The sequence below is a fragment of the Alligator sinensis genome, unplaced genomic scaffold, assembly GCF_000455745.1.
Source record: "Alligator sinensis unplaced genomic scaffold, ASM45574v1 scaffold104_1, whole genome shotgun sequence".
In the NCBI taxonomy this organism is placed as follows: Eukaryota; Metazoa; Chordata; order Crocodylia; family Alligatoridae; genus Alligator; species Alligator sinensis.
The window spans coordinates 3,404,132-3,425,857 of NW_005841867.1; the positions used below are offsets into that span (position 1 = coordinate 3,404,132).

General features: G+C 45.3%; 1 protein-coding gene across 1 annotated transcript in view; it reads left to right on the forward strand.

Annotated features, from left to right (window-relative positions):
* The first annotated feature begins 436 nt into the window (after positions 1-436).
* The window catches only part of WDR1 (WD repeat domain 1), a 113,758-nt gene continuing 92,468 nt past the window's right edge, over positions 437-21,726 (forward strand). Inside the window, exon 1 of the mRNA XM_014525969.1 lies at positions 437-509. Coding sequence (XP_014381455.1) covers positions 437-509 — 73 coding nt within the window. The remainder of the gene's footprint in view (positions 510-21,726) is intronic.

Below are 21,726 nucleotides of genomic sequence, written 5' to 3' on the forward strand. Positions count from 1 at the left end.
GCCAGCTGAGCCTCCTCCACCCAGGCCTCACAAAACAGCTCCCCTGGGCCTCACAGATAAGCTGCAGAATGCAGGCTACAACAATGTCCTGAGGGAACTCAGCAAACTCAAGGTGGGCAGTGAGAGTGTACCAGTATCTCTTGAGGCAGCCGAAGGTGCACTCCATCCAGGTAGAGTGCACTCCATCAGTCCAGGCCAGGCACTGATGAAAGTGGGCCTCGTGGGGGTCCAGCTGGCCAGTGTAGGGCCACATGAGCCAGATCAGGAGTGGGTAGGTGGAGAGAAAGGGTGGGACCAGCACAGCGCCCAGCTGCAGGTCCGGCACCACTGACTTGAAGTGCATGCTCTGCATCAGGGCCGACAGGGCGGAGTTCCAAAACAAGCGGGTGGCATGGGCACTGCCCACCCAGCCAGTTCTCACATTAGTGACGGCACCATGGTGGCCGATGATGGCCTGGAGCACAACAGAGTGAAATCCCCATTGGCTATAGTGGGGTGGTTGCCATGGGGTAAGAAGGTGATGGGGATGTGAGTCCCATCCAGAGCCCCGATTTACTGGGGGAATCCCAGGGCATGGAACCCCACCACCACTGCCAGGGGGGTCATTAACCTGGAGCACTGTGTGCCACAGCACATCCTGATGGATGCTTTACACCTCCAGGACAGCCTCTTTGGCAGTGGCCTTGCCCACACCAAAGAGATGGCCCACATAGCAGAGACTGGTGGGCATGGCCAGCTTCAGCAAAGTTAGGGCCAGGTGGTGTCTGTGCAGAGGGGTGGCCACATGGTGGTGTCCTGCTGCTCCTGGTGTGGGTGGAGCTGCTCCAGGAGGTCCAGGAATATAGCCCAGGTCATCCTGAACACCACCAGCCACTGCTCATCAATCCAGGTCTGCTGGACAACATGCAGCCACCAGTCCTGGCTGGGCTGATGGGCCCAGAGGCAGTGGGGCTGGAGGCCCAGGAGGGCAAGGGTAGCCCTGGTGGTGGCATCTAGCAGCATGTTGTCAGCATCCCTGCCAGGGTCCGGCCAACAGGACAGGGTTCCAGGTGGCAGCTGCACGGCAGCGGTGGCCCTGTGACAGTGTGGTGCAGTCGGGCAGGTGGTTACTGCACATGGGGGAGCTGGTAGGGCCCAGACGGCCATCGGCCAGCAATTGGTCATTCTGGCAGGCTAGCAGGGCCAACATGGTTGCCAGCAGGAACCTGGAGTATTAGGCATCACTGCCAGGGGCAGGGGCTAGAGCAGCCATGGCATGGGGAGGCAGAGGCAACAAGACAGCTGCTGAATGCTGCCCCTGCACTGTGCATGCTGCTTTTAGCCAGGGAAGTGGCTGGCCAGGAAGCAGAGAGGGGAGCTGCCTTTTCGAGATGGCTGCCAGCTGCTGGCAACTGCAGCCAGAGCCTTGAGCTCCCCTCAGTGGTGGCAGGGGCCCATTGAAGGGCTGCAGGAAGCCGAAGCAGTTTGCTGCTAGGAGCCGCAAATCTTCTCCTATGTCCCTACATATGTAGACACTTGCCCTGGACTGTTTACTCACGAGTAGTTTACTTGAAAGTAAACTGATCTTGGGTCAAATGCATATGTAGACATACCCAAAGACAGGAAAGTTGGGAGGCAAGTTAAGAACAATTTTCCAGTTCTTCATCAGAAAAGTTCTTAGAATGTCTAATTGTAGAATATCTATCGGGGAGGGGAATAGAGAATGAAGGCAGAGACTGATGTTTTTTATTTATATATACATATTACTAATTAAGTTTAGTATGGTAGCATCCAAGGACCAGAGAGACAAAAGCAATATAGGCTGAACAAACTACAGAAAGGAGCTGATTAATTAGGAACAGTGGAGCCGTTTGTGCAAAGCTTTCAACATGGGAAGGTTCAGAGGGATGCAGCTGGTAGAGGAGTTTGTAGAGATGAGGAGTTGTTTCAGTCTCTTACATTAGATGAACCTGTTGACATTCAGGTAAAATCCTGCATAAGAGGCCCTGATATAAAGGAAAATGTTTTTCAAGGAGTCTGTATCTTCTGATTGAATCACACAGTGAGCAGTAGGAAATCTGACCATCTAAGAATAACTCTAGCTAAGACATGGGATCATCATGAAAGGTCATTTAAGTGCTTTTATGGTTATCTGTTTATAGATCAATGCTTTCTTTTTCTTTTACCAGACAGGAAGGATGCATGAACTTTTAGGGAGTATAAATGAAGTCAACTTTACTTGTTCATTGACTCACTCATATTTTCCTATTTTTCCTTTTTTCAGAAGTGCCTCTGAAGAAAACACCAAGCCCTTGAAAGATGCACTGATTCTGAGTTTCTTCCTCCTTCGGTTCTAATTGCAAATTTAAAAAATGTGCCCTTGATCCAAAAATGAATGAGGAGAATTTTTCTATCCTCTTCCTTGTCTTTCCTGGGGCCTTTCTGCTGGGGAAAATGTGTATTACAGCAATCTGGAACTGAAGGAGGCAGAGGTCTTCTGTTTTAAGTCTGATTTTGCAACCAGTTATTCCCATTCTGAAAGTGTGATCAGGCTTTTGCTCTTCCTTTCCTTATGCATTTTACTTTCTTTCCTCAGCTTCTCAGACTTAGGCAAAATGGAGGAAGGAGGGAACCTCTGTGGTCAGGATTCAGTAATCTCAGTCTCTGTCACACTGTACTCTGCCCCACACCCCACATATTGGTAGAGCACACAAGATTTGTCAGAAGTAACAGTGTATCTCCAAAGGGAGAACAGTACCTCTTGCTATGGTACAGTTAAGTGTAACACTTAAATCAGATGCTACCTAACCATCCCCACAAACACAAACATGCATTCCCCAAGGACAAATAGCAACAGCACATATTTATGCCACTGCTAGTTGCCCCTGGACAGAACCTCTGTACACACACTGTGGTATACGGCACGTTACCAATCTCTTCCCGCTTCCTGGAGCCCTGCAATGGGCCCCTGCTGCCACTGCGGGGGGGAGACTCCAGACTGCAGCTGCCAGCACCCCATAGCCCTTTTCAAAAGCCAGCCCTGCTAGCTGCTCTCTGACCAGCTACTTCCCTGGCCAGTAGCAGCGTGCCCTGCCCATCTGTGCCTCCCCATGCCAGGGCTGCTCCAGCCCCTGCCCCTCACAGTGACGACCAGTGCCCCACACTCATGCTGGCTGCCATGCTGGCCCACCGTGCCAACCACCACCTGGCCCATAGCCATCTCACCCCTCCTGCCCAGTGACCAAGCTGCCACCTCCACCCCATCTTCCAGGCCAGACCCTGGCAGGGACATCAACAATGGGCTCCAGGATGCCACTTCTAGGGCCACCATTGCCCTCCTGGGCCTCCAGGCCCCTTGGCCCATCAGGTCAGCTAGGACTGGTGGCAGCACATCATCCAGCACACCTGGGATCATGAGCAGTGGCAGAAGATCTTGTGTATGAGCCAGGCCACCTCCCGGGACCTCCTGGAGCAGCTCCAGCCCTACTTGGAGCAGCAGCATACTGTCATGCAGCTGCCCCTTTCTGTGGATACCCGGCTGGCCCTCACCCTGCTCAAGCTGGCCACACCCTGCAGCCTGCAGTACATTGGCCACCTGTCTGGTATGGGCAAGGCCACCCCCAGGAAGGCCATCCCAGAGGTGTGCAGAACCCTCCACAGCATGCTGGGACACATGGTGCTCTGGGTGAATGACACCCTGGCAGGGATGGTGGGGTTCTGTGCCCTGGGATTCCACCAGTGCATCAGGGCCCTGGCTGGGACCCAAATCCCTGTCACCTGCTCACCCCACAGAGACTGCCCTACTACAGCCAGAGGGGCTTTCACTATGTGGTGCTCCAGGTCAGTGTGGACCACCATGGGGCATGAGCACAGCTGGACAGGCAGCACCCATGACGCCTGCATCTTCCAGAACTCTGGCCTGCTGGGCCTGGTGGAGAGTGGGCGCTTCATGCTGGCGGTGCCAGACCTGCAGCTGGCACCATTGTGGTCTCACCCATCCTCATTGGGGACCCTACCTGCCCACTCCTGCCCTGGCTCATGCAGCCCTACACTGGTCACCTGGGCTCCTGCCAGGCCCACTTCAAGCACTGCCTGGATCAGGCCCACACCCTGGTGGAGTGCACCTTGGACCACCACTGGCACACCCTTACCTTCCACCTTGAGTTCACCAAGGACAACCCCCGCACTGTCGCAGCCTGCATGCTGCATAACATCTGTGAAGCCTGGGGGAAGCTCTTCCGTGAGGCCTGGGCAGAGGAGGTGCGGTGTGTAAAGGATGCCTGGTAGTGCAAGTAGCACCTGTGGCAGCAGTGCCAGCAGCACACCCCGCCCCCCACCTCCACACCCCCCGCCAAAGCCCCAGGAAAGCTGTACACCCACCAATGGGGGCCAGGGCACCAGGTGCAGGAGGCACTGACCAGCCATCGCCAAAACCACTCCCTGCTCTAGCCTGCCTGCACCCTCACCCACGCTCCCCCCTACCCCCCGCTCTCTGCAGACACATCTCACAAGAACAAATGTTTATTACCTTCACATCTAACAGAGCCCCTACACCACACACCCCACCCACCACAATAAAACACCTTCTTCCCCTTGAAAACTTCGTTAAATGTCTTTTGTGTCCCACGGAAGGTCATAGGGTGGGGGAAACTAGGGAGCAGACCCTGGGGACAAGTGGCCAGCACCCCAGGCTCTGGCCACTTTCCCATGGGTTAGCATGCTGTGGTGAGTGAGGCAGGTGGAGGGCTTGTCCAGGGGCAAAAGCAGTCGGTGCTCCCCCAGCTTGTTATCCAGAGCAGCTTGCAGGCCTTGATAGCATGGGCCTAGCAGCCATGCAGCAGGCCAGGCAACGGCACCAGGGTGCAGGTAGGCTAGGACAGCTGCTCTGCAGCCTGCCCAGGGGGACACAGCAGCCTGGAGTGGCATCAGACTGTCCAACTTTATGTCATTTCCAACCTTATCCATGTCATGGGCTACCTATCCAGTCTTATTCATCACCTGTTGTCAATGAAAGTTGCCAGTACAGGTACACTCTGAAGAAGCATAAGACTGAAGATAAGGGTTTAGCACTGAGTGTGGACTACACTAATACCAACTTTGGGAATATGTTGAGGTTAGGAGTGAGAACACAGCAACTAGAAGAGTTTTATGACTTCCTGAAATTCAGCTACAAAGATTTGCTTGGTCTATGTCTGATCCATTGACATTTCTTTTTCTCAGTGGTAAAACAAATTGTGCAGCACAAATTTGCCCACAGTAGTCCTTTTAGGCTACTGTGGGCAGCCCCACCCCCCCATCAATAAATTTTTTTTTTTCAAGAGCCTCCCTTCTTACCTGTTGTTTTTTCTTCATTCCTACTTGTATTTAAAATTAGGAAGGCAAGCATCCATAGCTATCAAAGCTTTTTGCAAAACAGAAAGTCTTATCATCAAACAAAGGCAAACTGTAAGATTTGTGAGATTTACAATGAATGCTTTGGTCTCTTAAAGAATTAGATGCAGAAGAATCTTCATAAAATATATATAAACTTATATAAGACTTGTTCTCAGTAATTGAAGAGGTTGAGTTTTCTATGACAGCATTAGATATTGATTTTGGTTTGTTGCAGGCAGCTGGGAGCTGGAGCCAGAGCCCTGCATGTTGGGGAAGAAGCTGCCCAGCTGAAGTTTCCTCCCTACGCAGAATGGTACAGCAGGGACAGGAGTAGGAGCTGCTGCGGGAGGCAAGGAGAGCCAAGCAGCACCTGGGTGATTGCAACTGCACTGGGAGCAACCCCACCAATAAGCTGTGCATGCTAGCTCAGACTGGGGCCAGCAGACATGGCAGGAGTGTGGTGCGGGCTGCTCTGGGCAGGGCTCGGTCCCATGAGAAGCGCCGTCTGGGCAGCTGTGGGCCAGATTCATACAATTGGCAGGTGTCCCCCACAGGCCAGATTCAATCAGTTGGTGGGCCAGATGTGGCCCACAGGCCATATTTTACCCACCCCTGAATTACAGGGATTCGGTTCACCACCCGCTGGTTGGGAAAGCAACAGCAACAAGAACAAAACCAATCCTGTAGGGATGGTTTTGGAAAGCAACAACAACAAGAACAAAACCAATCCTGTAGGGATGTGAAGTCCCATATTCAACATGCAAGAAAAAAAGGAAAGATCAAAATAAACCATTTCAGAGACTTTGTATACTCAGAAAAACATGAAATAATAACAAAAAGAGGAAAAATGATTTAGGTGAGGAAAATGCTGGCTAATCCATATAAAGAGATTAGAATTTAAAACACACAAAAGTGTAAACTATCCAAAACGGTCCATTTATTTTGAAATTAACAGTAATTTGGAACAACTTCAAGTATAATTTGGGGAATTTTGAATGATAGAAAATAGATTTATATGTCCTAACAAGCTGATTTAATTAATCATTCAGTTGTTTAAAATAAAAATGAACATGGGGTTTAAGGAGATTCTAGCATAAAACTAAAGAAGATTAAATAGGAAAAGTTATTAAAACAGTAAACAGAAGAAAGGCCCAGATGGCCTATCGAAGCAGTAGGATACTAAAAAAAAAAAAAAAAGATGGGGGAAAATGTATTAAATATTCTCTCTTTAAAAAATCTCCATCTTTAAAATGAAACCGGGGTGGGGGGGAGGGAGGGGGCAAGGAGGGGGAAGTTATACCAAATCCAGAGATATGCTTAGAAATAATAAAATCAGGTAAATGTATTTGAAGAAATATTTTCTGATGTAATAAACAAAAATCATGTAGGGCTTTTCTAGCTGGGGACTTTTCAAGAGCGTTTCAAAAGTTAGATACTACATAATAAAAACAAATCAAATCTCTCTAATCCAAGTAGATTAGGATGCTAATCTTGATGGACACAGGAAAAATGTAGATTGTACTGAGTGGTATATTTTTCAGTACATCAGTTGTTTGTTGTGGGAACACATTTATGAGATGACCCATGACACCATAACTAATAAAGGACTAACATTCCCTAAATTTGAGATTTAGTTCTGCAAAAGTTGGTAGAGGATCCCAGGATGCGTCTGTACAGCTAAAATAAAATAGCTTAGATACTAAAAGGAGGACAGTCATGTAGTCACAAGCCATTGTGCCATATAGACATGCCTAAATTCTATCCAGGCAAACCTATGAGTTGTGCTACTTCAGGGCAACTTAAACAGAACTCTTTGTACCACTGCTGCTGTTATTAAATGCCTTATGGTAGGCATTTAATATGGTATGGTAGTGGATATTTTCCCCTGAAAAAAATATAGTAATAGTTAAAGCACTTTCCTGCAGAAATTACTAACAGCCTATTTATATGGCTGCAAGAAAAAGTCAGAGGTATCCTCAATAGGAAAAAAGAGAGGAAAATGAATTATGGCACAGAAAAAAAAAATCAGAAATGAAGATCAGTTTCAGAGTACTGGAAATACACATACCCAGGATGCACAAAACCAGCTAAAAAATACTCTGCAAGAACGCATTAGAGCCCAGGGGTAAAAACCAAGTTCCTAAACATTTTTTATGAAGAATTACCACAGTGCTTCCTTTCTGGTCATCCATACTTATTATGGCATAAAATATTTATAGGACCAAAATGTAACACAGTGGTTTTAGGCAGTTTGGAAACTATCAGCATCAGTTTTCCAGTAGCAGTACATGCCTTCTTATGAGGGACTCAAATTGTATTGGCCTAATGAAATGTAAACCCCTAAGAAATCATGCAGCTCTTGTATTTCTGACTGGGTACTAGCCTTCCTAAGAGAATAAAGAAAGCAGGAAGCAGGCAGACCAATATTTGGTGTTAATTTACTGTAAACAATGCAGGGTTGCATTAATAAATGCATGTTGCTGTTCTCCAAGGGAACTTGTGTGGCCAGCAAGAAGAGGTCACTGTGTCCTTTATACAAATCAAAAACACCATTCTAGTTTGACACGAAAGTAGACTCAGTCCAATTTAGAACCTCTGTGCCTCCAAAAGAGCCAATAAACTATCCACCTATGGCACCTATAATTGTCCTGAATAGAGCCAAGGATTAGGGTAATCAGTTAGCAATTATGGCCATAAAGAGCACCAAGGGGATAACAATGAAAACAGAAGCAATTTTGTACTAAGAATATTCATCTGCCTACCTAATCTTTACAATTTACTAGTCTGCTATAGAAAAGCCTAGATCTTATATAAGCACATTTCCATACAGTACCTCCATAAAATACATTTACCATGGTTGTAGGTATTGTCTGGACTGCTCTAGCAAAAAAGTATGCTTCAGTCCCCACTAGCCAACAATTTCTGCCACACGTTGATTGTCCGTAATGTTCCCTTTCCTAGTTCAAGCACCTGGCTTGTCATTTTTTTCCACCTTTATTCTGCCTGCCCCCTCCCCCACAAAAAAACCCCACCAGCTCTTGTCAAAGTTATCACTTCTAGGGAGTCGGGTGGGTGTGCTGAGTAGGCTATAACACTATTCTAAGAGTGGTAGTATAGGTCAATGCAGATGCCCACTAAAAAGTGCTCCTTGTTTGTTTGTTTGTTTGTTTGTTTGTTTTTTAAGCAAGTCATAATGGGAAAGTGTGTCAAACTAGCACACTAAGGGCCTTGTTACACAGTAACTTTAGGTGACTGCTAGAGCTCTTAACTCCTGGACTGGCTACACAATAGCATCTTTAAAGTGGCTTAAAACATTTGTTATTTGGCTCAAAATTACACCACTCAGGGAAGGATTATTTCTAATCTGCCTAATTTTGCTCCTGTTCCATTAACTTGTGGCCACTCTCCACAGCTATTCCGCCCAAGTTGAAGTCCTCCAGCATCCCAGGAGGCAGTGGGCCCTCCTGAGTCAGGGCGAGCAGAGATGCATAGGCACAGCACCTCACCCCCCCCAAGGCACATCCAGCAAAGTGAGCACCGCAGTCCCGCAATGCCTGGCAGAAATTACAATTGTCATATCCCATATCTGGTGTCCTGCTCTTGAAACCACCATACCCTGATCTGCTTTCAGCTAATGTTTAACAAGGCAATTTGTGCTTGATAGGCTTTATGAGAATCAGGGTCTCATAGCTGTTTTACTTCCTCCACCATTATCATCTGAAGACCAGCCTAAGTCTCTTCAATCTGGTTTTGGACTATGTCCAACTGTCCCTCTAAGATGGAACACTGGGACTCATGGATGGACGTGGTCCGTGGGCTGGAGTTAGAGGTGAACACTTATTTTTCCTTCTCTGCTTCTAGGGACTAAGTTCGTTCTTGCTCTTTTTGCCAGCAGCAGGGTCAACTCTATTAATCTGTCATTGTCACATCAATTAGTCTGCCTCTGGGGATGCCTTGAAACCTTTTTCTGTTTATTTTAAGTCTTACATGTATTTATAGGAATGGAAAAAAAAGCTGAGAATACATTCATGGATTTTATTTATTTATTTTTTTGTTTATAAATGATGATTTCTGGCTCATCGCATCATAGTGGATAGCAATGTGGATGAGAATGAATACCTGTCCACCAGGGGTAGGCAACCTTTCCCAGCTGCAGACTACAATGACTCATGCCAGATCAGAGGTAGTCGGAAAGGTGGGTGCTCAGACCCAGCCCCCGCCACTGCCACCACCACTTTTTCTTGTGTTAGCACAGGGAGAGCAACCACAAACTATGTGCCCCTGCTGCTGAATGCCCACATCTGTGGGCTGGATCCCATAGTTCTACAGGCCAGAGCTAGCCTGTAAGTCATCAAGTGCCAATCCCTGCTCTTCACAAACAAATTGTATTTGCTGGCACGCATCCCAATCTAAAAAGAACAGTGCTACTGCACTGTTTTTCTGGGACCTCAATACAAACAATCCACAATCCTGTAGGCACCATGTGGCAGATTGGTTGGACTAGACAACCTCCAGAGGTCTCTTCCAGCCCTACCCTTCTATGATTCTACATTCAGGGCTTCAAACTCCAGCCTAAAGGCAAAGCAAGCTTTGTAGATGAGTTTATGTGAATTGATCATTCAAAAAAAACCCCAGTAGGACTGCAAAAAGTGGTAAATGGGGGATTGAATTTCAGGGAGCCTCTTAAAAAGGAATTAACTGGGCATCTTGACAGGCATAAAGAGGAAGGTTCCTAAGGGACCCCATACTGGAAGTTGATGTGAAATTGCCTGAGCACTCCTAGGCACATGAATATCTTTAAAGATATAAGACTGGCAAGTGCCATACAGGTAAGACATGAGAAGCATATAAACTTAATTGATACCACGGCATTTACAGGCATCCTATCTGCAACATCGGATGCCAAAATAGTGTTTACAACTAACAGATTTATAGGCTTAGAGGGAAACACAGCCTGTCTCTTTTACGGTGCTGGGACAAAATACAAATTACTAATGACAACTTTATAATACCTATAACTAAATCTAAAAAGGTCATTCTAATTGTTAACTTTAATATACACTTATAATACATTCCTAATGGAACCTGATTTAATTTCATTAATCAATTGATGGACTCCCATAAATGAGATCAAATATTAAAGAAATTAGAAAAAACTGAAGAAAAGATTATAACACATGAATTGCAAAAGTTCTGACATCATATGGTAAAAATAGGTTAGTCATGAGGTTAGGTCACTATAGGTTAGCCATCCACAGCCAAAGGAATATTAAGTTATATTTACATCCTATAATAGTTAACATCGTTGTACTTGTTTCTATAGTTTTAATATTAAATGACATATTGACTTCAGCAATTATATAAGATTTGAGGAGTACTTCAGGGCACTCCCAAATTGAGGTGGGGATTGTCATTCTCCCAAGCCTTGACAGCCCTTAAAAGACCTAGTACAATTTCTGCCCCAACTATATTTAACATTAAGCTTAAGCACAGTAAGCATGAAGCATGACTTAACCAAAGTACCATAAGGCTTCAACAAACTAGTTTTACCTTATCTTGCCTTTCAGTCTAAGGCAGGAAATAAGTAAAGGCACACATGTGCAATTAAGTGATTTGTTATGTGATAGAATTGGGCATGTGCAAGACTTTAATTATGTAACAATTACAGTGGCATATATACAGGAATCATTACTGTGAAAGAGGCAAGGCATACAAACATTGGTGGGAGTTGCTATAGCAACTTTGGGTTCTCCCTTACCCACTTCTCCCAGTAACAGGGTACAATTTACTCTGCCGTTTGCTGTGGATTAGCTGCTTATGTTTATATATAAGCAATAAACAAATTCTGATTCAACGTAATGAATATTACGTCTGCCTGGCTGGGGTCATTTGAGCCTGGTTTTCTCTCCTGCCCAGGGCAGGGGGTCGGACTTGATGATCTACAAGGTCCCTTCCACCCTACTTCTATGAATCTATATGGATGGTTCTATGCTTTGATTTCCTACAGTTCAAACCACAAAATTGATACCAGATCATTTGAGGAGAAGGGCCAACTAATAGGGCTGTGCAAAATGGCTATGTTTTGTTTCAGATTTGGCATTTCAGAGGGACAGTGATTCAGTTCAGTGTTTCGGATCACTGTCCCGTTTCGATTCAGCCAAATCTCTTTCAGAGTTCGATGCTGTTTCAGTGCTTTGGCCATAGGCTATAATGGGGAATCACTAAAATGCCTATAACTTTGTCATTTCTTGCTTGATTTGAATGAAAATTACAGGGATAGTAGCCCCTTCTGAGGGCATGCAGCCTGCCAAGTTTCAAAGAAATAGGTACAGGGTCTTTTGTGAAACTGCACCTCAAACTGTTCAAAGCAAAACTCGTATCACTTGTCGGCAGAGGTACCCTGGCTGCAGGGCTGTGCCAGAATCTTCCCAGGGGGTGCTCAGGCCCCTGGATCTGTGTGCAGGATGGCAGCAGGCTGCCGCTGCCTGCTGGGACCATTGGAAACACCCGAGTTTACTTGGTGAATCCCGCACTGAGCACCGGGAATACTGGTGCTGCCACTGGCCCCAGCCAACAGCAGCAGCCTGGTATCAACTGCATGCTCCGTGCGCTGTCCAGGAGCCTTGTTGTTTTTTTTTTTAAGTCCCACACTCATCAGCTGCAGCAGCAGCAATTGGGACCTCTGGGCACTCATGGCAGAGCCCCCCTGTGCAGTACAGGGAAGTGGGGGGCAGCGGGGATAGACCCCCCCACCTGGCACCCGCACGGCAGCTGCCCCATGGCATGGGTTCAGCGTGGCTTGGCAGGGCACTGCCCGCTGTCTGGGAACTGGGGTGGCTCTAGCAATCAGTCAGAGTCCGACACCGCTCAGCCCCAGCGGCCCCAGCACCCAGACAGTGCGCAGCACCCTGCCGAGCCACGCTGCATCCGCACCATGAGGCAGCAGTCGCATGGGGGTGGGGCTTTAAAAAAAAAAAAAGGCTCTCAAACAGCATGCACAACAGCCTGGGGATGACACCAGGCTGCTACTGCCAGCTGGGACCAGCGACAGCACCAGTCTTCTTGGTGCGGGGTGCGCCAAGCAGACTCAGGTGCTGGCGCTGGCCCCAGCCAGCAGCAGCAACAGCAGCATGCTGCCATCCCGCACGCAGATCTGGGGGCCCATGCCCCCCAGGAAGAGTCCGGCACAGCCCTGTAGCCCTCCCGGGGGGGCATGGGTCCCCAGATCTGCGCACAGGATGACAGCAAGTTACCGTCCCTCCCCCAGAGCATTAGGATTGGAAGGGACCTCAGAGACAGATCGCAGACACTGGCCAGCTACAGATGTCAATATCAGAGCAGTCCTTCCACCCCTCTTCCCCCTCCCTCTTCTTAGTTTCTGTTTCCCTGCAAGCCCGGCTCCAAAACTTTCTGAAATTTTCCAAAATGTTTCGGATGGTTTGGTTTTGTTTTATTTTGGAGATGTTTCAGAGCCTTCCATTTCATTTCGTATTCGGTGTTTCAGGCGCCAAAACACCTCCAAAATGAAACGGCTGCCGAAATTTCGCACAACCCTACCAACTAACCTTTTGCCCAATACCTAGATGTTTGAACCCACATCTCCCACTGTCCCTAAAGACCAAGCTATCTGTTAGGGAAAGCTGAGGAAACTCTTCATCCCTCCGGTTGATGTTGGGCGACTAAGCAGCCCAGAGCCAAAGATTTATAGGGCCAGAAAAAGAGAAAGCAAGAGACAATATAACTCTGTGGCCTAATAAAGTGGCAACACATAAGAAAAAGCTGTAGATCATAGCTCCTGCTACCAACATTAGTAATTTTGTATAAAATAGTCATTGAAAAATCAATAAAAACAATAAACAAAGGCAGTGGAAGCAGAACCCAGAGTTTCCTCTCTTATTCCATAGTAAGTATTCTACTTTCTAGGCTACAGAGCCAGACTCCTCCTCGATTATTGTTCTTCTGGCCTTAAGACTTTTGCATTTCTTTCTCCCAATAATCTAGTGCCTATTGAGAGAATCGGAGAAGTATGTGTCTGTTGAGTAGAAGACAATTGTTCTACCAAGGCAAGACATATTTTTAGGATGAGTGGCAAAGTGCTACACATCTAGTCCACTTATCCACTTCTCTCAGCAGAACAGGATAAACATATCAAGTTTTATAAAGAAGTGGACAACCAAAGGTGAAATACCAGTCATAATAAATATTTAGGCCTTGTCTGCTATTTTCAGGATTGTTATTGGGCCAATCATAGAAAATTAGGGTTGGAAATGACCTCAGCAGGTCATCTAGTCCAGTCTCCAGCTCAAAGCAGGACCTTCCCCAACTACATCATCCCAGCCAAGGCTTTGTTTAGCTGAATCTTAAAAACCTCCAAGGATGAAGAGTCCACAACTTCTCTGGGTAACCTGTTCCAGTGTTTTACTACCCTCCTAGTGAGAAAGTTTTTCCTAATATTTAACCTAAACTTCTCTTACTATAACTTGAGACCACTGCTCCTAGTTCTGTCTTCTGATACCACTGAGAACAGCCTAGTCCCATCCTCTTAGCAACCACCCTTCAGGTAGCTAAAGGCTCCTATTAAATTACTCTCGCTCCCACCTTCCCTCACCCTCTCCTCAGGAGTCATGTGCCCCAACCCCCTATTTTTGTTGCCCTCCACTGGACTCTCTCCACCTTGTCCACATCCTTTCTAGAGTGGAAGGCTCCAAACTGGACACAATACTCCAGATCTGGCCTCACCAGTGCCAAATAGAGAGGAAGAATCATTTCCCTCAATCAGCTGGAGTTAACATGATTTTGAATACAGCACTGATACCTTTAGCAAATAGGCACGGTCTTGGGTATATACCAATGGAATTCAAACTGAAAACTTCCCTTTTACAGCAGGCTTTCTTAGTGACATAGAGGATTATATTACTCTATTTGAAAAGTAGCACATCTCAAGGTTGAAATCTGGTATAATGAGATACTATAGCTGGCATCTATAGAGAGAGTCATGTTTAGCAGGCTTAACGTCTTCAGAAAGTTTGGTGCTATTTGGAAAGAGTTTTTAGAATATTATCTTAGCATAGTACTCCTTACACACTTCTGTTTTCTTCTTGTACCCCTTCCTCTTCTCTCCTCTTTTTCTTTCTTTTCCCCTTTATTACTTTGTTTGTGACAGACATCTACATACTTCAGGTTAACATGGTGGGTGGGTGTGTTTGTGTAAAGGGACCTCAGGAGGTCATCTAGTCCAACACCCTGCTCAAAGCAGGACTGTCCCCAACTAGGTCATACCAGCCAGGGCTTTGTTGAACCAGGCCTTAAAAACCTCCAAAGGTGGAGATTCCACCACCTCTCTAGGTAACCCGTTTCAGTGCTTCACCACCCTCTAGTGGTAGAGTTTTTTTCCTAATATCTAACCTAAACTTCCCTTGCTGCAGTTTTACACCATTGCTCCTTGTTCATCATCTACCACCACTAAGAACAGCCTAGATCTATCCTCTTTGAAATCACCCTTCAGGTAGTTGAAGGGTGCTATCAAATCCCCCCTCAGTCTCCTGTTCTGCAGACTAAATATTCCCAGTTTCCTCAGCCTCTTCTCAGTGTAATAGGGTGATAGTCCACCCTGTTCCTTAGTAGGGCTCCTCTCCTGAGGGGGGAGGCGGGGGAAAGCAGGGTCACAGAAAGTCAAGGACACTGGCTCAAGGCACAGCTGTGGCTCGTTACACACCTGGGATGACATTGGGGGCAGCAGATTGCCCCCAGGGGCACACAAAGAAATGTGGAAAGGAGAGAGGCCAGCACCACTGAGAACAGCCAGGACTCAGAGCCAGAGCAACAGAGCCTCACACGCCAGGTGAGACAAACCATGGCACGATCCCCATGCTTGCCAAGAAGCTGCGTGGCAATCACTTACCTGGTGAATTGGATGGAGGGAGTTCCTTAGAGGACTTAGATAGGCAGCTGAGACCTGCAAAAGAAAGAAGAAACAGGAGGAGAGGTCAGGACAGAACCTCTCTGGTGGCAACATAGTATAAAAGGAGAAGCAGAGCCACAAGCCACGAGAGAAATGGCCGTGATGGTAATTTTAATTGAGAAACCGAATAAAACCAATTTTCATTTTGTTTAATATCAGGGTGATTAGTTGCATGAGCTCTCAGGGCTTAACATCATTCTTTATCCTCTCAACAAGAAAGGCATGGCAGAAGAGTCCCTGAAGGAGAGAATTCATTGATCTACTCTACCCCAGCCACACTCAAAAGTAACTAACCATTTTTGTTACCCTCCGTTGAACTCTCTCCAACTTGTTCACATCCTTTCTGTAGTGGGGGACCAAAACTAGGCACAGTACTCCAGAAGAGGCCTCACCAGTGCTGAACAGAGGGGAATAATTATGTCACAATACAGCCTCCCCAGGGATGACCATGATGTCCTTAGGACATTGTGACCGTGCCAGCTCCAGCCAATGTGTGCCCACTAATCTTGCCTGCCATATCTTGCTGGTATAAATTTGGACTTGGGAGGCTGCCCTAAAGCTGCTGCTTGGTCACAATCCTGACAGACTCCTCTAAACCCTGTGGGTTGTTGGATCCCTTATTGGGTCCCATGCTCAGGAGATGCTTTACAATAACCCCAAGCCTTATGGGCTAGATGTGTGGCTCCAAAGCCTCCCCTTTATCATGCCCCATGCCTCGCAGGTGGAAATTAAACACTGTCCCTTTTTATGAGGCCTTCATCTAGGTCAGCCTCCTATCGCTGCGCCCTCTCTGGCACTGGGCTCTCCACACTGTAGTGTGCCCCAGTGAGGCCTCCTCCTCCCCAGTAGCCTCATCCCAGTCCACCAGTTTAAATAACAACAGAAAGCACAAACCCCTGGGCTAAAACACAACAATAACATAGGGCCCACACTCTATCCCTTTTAAGAAGGCAAGCTTCTCTCTCAGTTTAATGGGCCTCCTCCCCACCAACACTTGTGAGCTTCTATAGCTCCTTAATCCTACCAGCATCAGAACAAACAGTCAAGTATCTCCAAGTAGCTTCCTCTATGAGAGCTCGTTCCCCTTTGGCTGCTGCCAGAGAACTAACTTTCTAGTTCCAACCCTGGGGTTTATATGTGCCCAGGGCCCGGCCTTCTTCCAGTTAGCTGACCGGGTGCAGGTGCCAGCTAATTCCCTCATTAGCCTGCTGCCATGGCAACCTGCCCCTGTGGATGTTCTGCCTGGCTCCTAGGCCCTCTCTGTAGGCAGTTTCTGCCCTTAAGGAGCAAGCACACCTTAGTGTGCTTCGACAAATTATTTCCTTCGATGTGCTGGCAGCTCTTCTACTAATGCAGCCCACTATACTGTTAGCCTTCTTGGCAACAGGGGAACACTATTGTCTCATGTCCAGCTTATTGTCCACTGCAGCCTGCAGGTCATTTTCTGCAAGGCTGCTGTTTAGCCAGTTGGTTTCAAGCCTGCAATGGTTATTTTATATATAATTATTTTTAAAATTATTTCAATTGATATTTTTAATGACAACCTAGAATTAGAAATACATACATAGATATAGATGTATGTATGTATTTCTAATTTAAAGTTGTCTTTTTCAATCAATTAAAATAATTTTTAAAATGTTGTTTTCCTAAGGAATTATGTGGTGAACTAACTGGGAACTGTTAATGACTGCACTCAGGGTTTTACTTACAGTAATAGCCTTTAAACTTAACTCTGAGTAATGTTATCTGAAAAGACAGAACTCTTCCCTTGGCTTCAATGAAGCATAAAACTGACATGCAAGAAAAAGATGAGTGCATCTGCTTTAAATTTTACTGTACCTCAGCTTCACTCCTTTACCATGTTATGGATGCAATCCAAGAAGGGAGTTTCCCCTCTCCAAAACTCTTAAGCAATTCTGGGCAGAGGAGCAGGAACTTCTATTCTTCCACCACAGAATGAGGGAAGTGCACCATGGAGTTGTAAGACTGATTGCATTGTTAACTGAAAGAGTGATTTGGCAATTGGATAAGATGTGTAAGCATTTAATGTGTAAAGAGAAAAAGAGAAATGTGACAGGATCTGAAGCATAAATCCCACTGAGAGCGGAAACTTTTGTACAGCCCTTGTATTTTTACTAACCTAAAACTTATACCTCAGAATCACTTCCTGGTTTCACAGTGGAAACATTCAAAATGACTGTTGTGTCCCACCACCTGCTGCTTCAATCACCTGCCTTCTCATGTGGCTTTCCCCTAACATGCTGTATGCCCTTATGAAGGCTAATATTTCCTTCATTACAAGAGAATCAAGGAGGTGAATCAAGAGGTGCTATGCCGACTATGGTAACTATTTCCTGAATGTGGTAATATAGTTCAGTGCAGATCCTCAGTGGGTGTGTCTGCATGTGCCATTAGCTTGCAGGAATAAACTGGGGAGCTTATTGCTCTGCAGTTTATTGCTCCCAGGAAGCTCCTGGGCACACAGTTTACACATGTGCTCAGACCACAGCACACTGAACTGGGTTACAGCAGCCCCAGCTGGCAGGGATTCCAGGGGTGCTCCAACTGGGCTCAATGTGCTGCAAAGTGGCTGGCTGGGGCACAAGGGTTCTTCACAGCAGTATTAGCCGGCAGGTAGCCCCCACACTGAAGCACTCCTTGTGCTCCAGCCAGCCAGCTCAACATCTACATGTGCGCTGCTGAATGCAAAAAAACTCTGCAGTGCAGTAGGGTAGTACTTGTTTGTACAAGTATTACCCTGCTATGGAGTTTATTAGTTACATACACCCTAATAGGGGAGCACTTGTAGACCCCAAGACATTTATTGCACAGTCAACTGCGCAGTAAATGTCTCATGTAGACTCCTTCAGTAAGTATCACTCTTTGTTCATAAGAATCACTGTGTTTCACTAATAAGAAGTCATTATTGGGAAGATGGACAAAGCACCATGTTATCAAGTTTTTTTTTCTCTAGCCCCATACACCAGTGCAATGGAAGAACTCTTGAAAGTTAAGAGTGCTGTAGATTTCTCTCGATCAGAAGCCATCTTCATTGCATTACAAAGTAAAAGTATCACGTATATGAGGTACATAATGACATTAAAATATTTAGAAAGGGACACTGTGTAGGTAAGGTAAGGTAAGATAAGGTAAGGTAATTTCTTCAATAGTAAAGGTACAACTGTAATATCTGCTTTAATGTTAGCTGTAGGGAGAAAATACATGAAAGGAAAGATACAAATGCCTAAGGGCATTTGCACAGTGCTGTGGCACCATGTTTCAGATTCAAAGCTGTGTGATGTTTGACATGAAAATAATCAAAGCTTTGACACCACTTGCAACTGCATTATTTCTGCCTTCAGACATGGTATCAGTTACTCTGGGGAGTATCCTATCTCCAGAATTTTGGCGTGAGTTAGGATTGCTCACTGCTCCCTGGGCCAATAATAGCCAGAGGTTAAAATAAGCCTCAGCATTATCTTTTTATTAGCTTAGAAATCTTTGGATTTTTCTCTGAATGTATAGCTGCTTATACAGAAGGGGACCACTGCTCTGGCCATTTTCTTGGGCTACTTTTCTTGATCTGCTATGACGCCAGTCATCTCAGTATCTCTTTGATCAGATCAAATTAGAAAGCACCTACCAATTCAAAGGCATCTATATCTTTTATTTCTTTTCTTCACTTTGAGTTTTGCAACTTTTCCAGAAACCCATGACTAAAGCCCCTGAGAGCTGCACTGTCCTAAAATAAGCTTTTGGAGACTTCAAAGAGGAAAGAAAAGCAAGAATAAGAAAAAAAATGCAATCGACAGGGTTATTTTATGGAAGGTCATGAGCAGCCTACTGCTCTTTGCTTGGTAGGGAGGACTTCAGTCTCATATAAACCAAATCACATTTTGTAATTCCATTCCTCTTCTTAGCAGTATTGGATGGAGTTATCAGAAATCCAGTAGGGTGGTTAGAGCCAGTGACATGGCCTCTGATGTCTAGCCTGGAGAACTAGACTAGTGCAAGACTCTGAGGTAAGAAACAATGTCCATAAACCTAGGTGTGAACAGCAACAGAGACCAGAAGCCTGAGAATCTAAGATCCCAGGGCAGGGAAAGGCAGGCAGAAACAGAAAACAAAGCTGAAATGGAAACAAGGACAGAAACTGGAGAGCAGCAAAGAATTTGGGAGCAAGGTACAAGTCCAGACAAGACTAAGGCAGAAACAGGGATGGACTAGAGGCCAGGCTAGAGGAGGTAGGAATCAAGACTGAAGGTATGCAAGGTTAGGGAGTTGCTTCAAAATACCGTGAATTGGCAGCCAGAGTGCAGTTACTTGAGCTGTCCTTAAATTAGGGCCAGAGCCAATTGTGGTGTTGACATGAAACTTGAAAAATGGAATACTCCTTTAAATGAATGAAAGATTAATTCCAGGATTCTATAAAAACATCTTCAATTTTTACCCTTTGAACAATATGGTCGTGTTCAAACACAATGGAGTATGCAATACTTACCCGAAGTCAATTCTGAAACATAATGATGGTCAGAAGTGGAAAATTTCTGAAGCAATGAGAATTCACATGTGCCCATCGTTTTTTTCCAAACCTTTGATGGAAGGGCCAGGAAAATGGAATTCTTAAGGATACATGTGTTAAAAGGCTCTTAACACACATCAAGCATTTCTTAGTATAGTTATCTTACTATTTCTAGCTCAAGGTGACAAGAATTGTATATTCACTAACCAAAAAGAATCACTGTATTCCTCAAAAGCCTCCAAAAAACCTGAATTGTTATTCAGTAAAGACAAATTATAAGTATTTTATGCCCAGTGAGTTCTCTCTGTAACAGGTAATGTTCTCAAAAATGAAAATGATTTTTATGATAAAAATTTGCTGAGGATAATTAGTTACATAAAGTGTAAATAAAGAAAGTAAGAGTCAGATGACTCCCAGACCTTAGTCTTATCACATGAATAGAAGGATTCATGAATAATATATGGAAGAAGCAGTCAGTGCTTGACAGCAGTTACCCTGAAACAGATCATGGTAGAGGAATCTGAAAACCTCAAAATTTTCCTTCAAGGGACTGTCCTTATGCATATTCCATATACGCACCTCATACTCTTGAACTCAGTCATTTTTGACTAGCAGTACCCATATATAGCAATCGTGCACATGAAGGTTTCTCACTGAGGGCATAAAAGACTGTCAGATGCTGTGGTTTCTTCCCAATGCTTTTAGCAGAGATAGTTCTCTGTTGCCTCTTTAACCACATCCTTACCACTACTTGGTGACATAGAAAGATTTTTGTACTTTAACTGATTGGTATTTTTAACTGTGGCATTTCCTTTGCTGACCATTGGCAACTTTTGGTCTTTGACTTTAAAATAGATATAAATTATATAGATAATAGATATAGATGCTAGATGTTGATATCCAAAAGGATAGATTAAAATAGCCATGGCTTGCTAGACTGCTTCTCAAATGAAGCTCTTTTAAAAGTTAGCTCTGATAACTGTACACTACAAACCCTCAGTTAGGGATACACATTTACTTTCCTGCATTCCCAGACATCAGACCAACTCTTAACATGACTCAAACTCTCCCATATTACAAGAGCTGGACCTCCACTACTTTTCACCAACATTTCCCTGGCATCACTGACTTAACTCTAAGTACCAGGTCCTCTGACAGAGACTGACAACACCAAGACCATTAGCACCACCTTTGGAATCATTCTTCTTAGTTTCTTTTTCAGTCTCTAAAAATAGTTCTCCTCCATGTTCTCTTCCTCTCACTCTCCAAGATTTTGGAGGAAATCCATGAAATCATCTTCAGATATATATTCCAGGGGCCTTGTTTCCTAGCTGTGTCCCTGTCCTAGCATGTAGATGGCATCTTACTGACCATGAGCTCCATAAAGCAGAAATAAATACAAAGACAGATTTTATTGTCATCATATCTAATCATCAGCCTCATGCGCCACTTCACAGATCCTCTATCACTGGAACAAGAGCACTTTTCAGAAACCATGACTCGGTTTTCAAAGGCTGGAGATCCTACCTGATTTCTTCCTCCTTCCTAAATAAGGCTGTCAGCTCCCCAGGGTGAACAACTTTAACAGTTGCAAAAGAAAGCTTAAAGGTGCTTCTTCCACTCTTTGCCTGGATGCTAAGAGGCACCACAAAATCTTACTCAACATATTGAATTTTGTTGTCTTAATTTAGGGCTATGCTAAAACAAAGATTTCCCAAAAGAAAAGTTATATTCAAGTATAAGAAAGCCAAGTGTATTTAGGAACCTTAGGGTAGAGAAAGTAGTAACATTGTATTGTTATCAAAAGATACTGACACAAGCTATTCGGGTGCAACTGGACATCTGCATGATTCCATAATGATGCAAGTATAACAAAACTGCTACAGCTTTA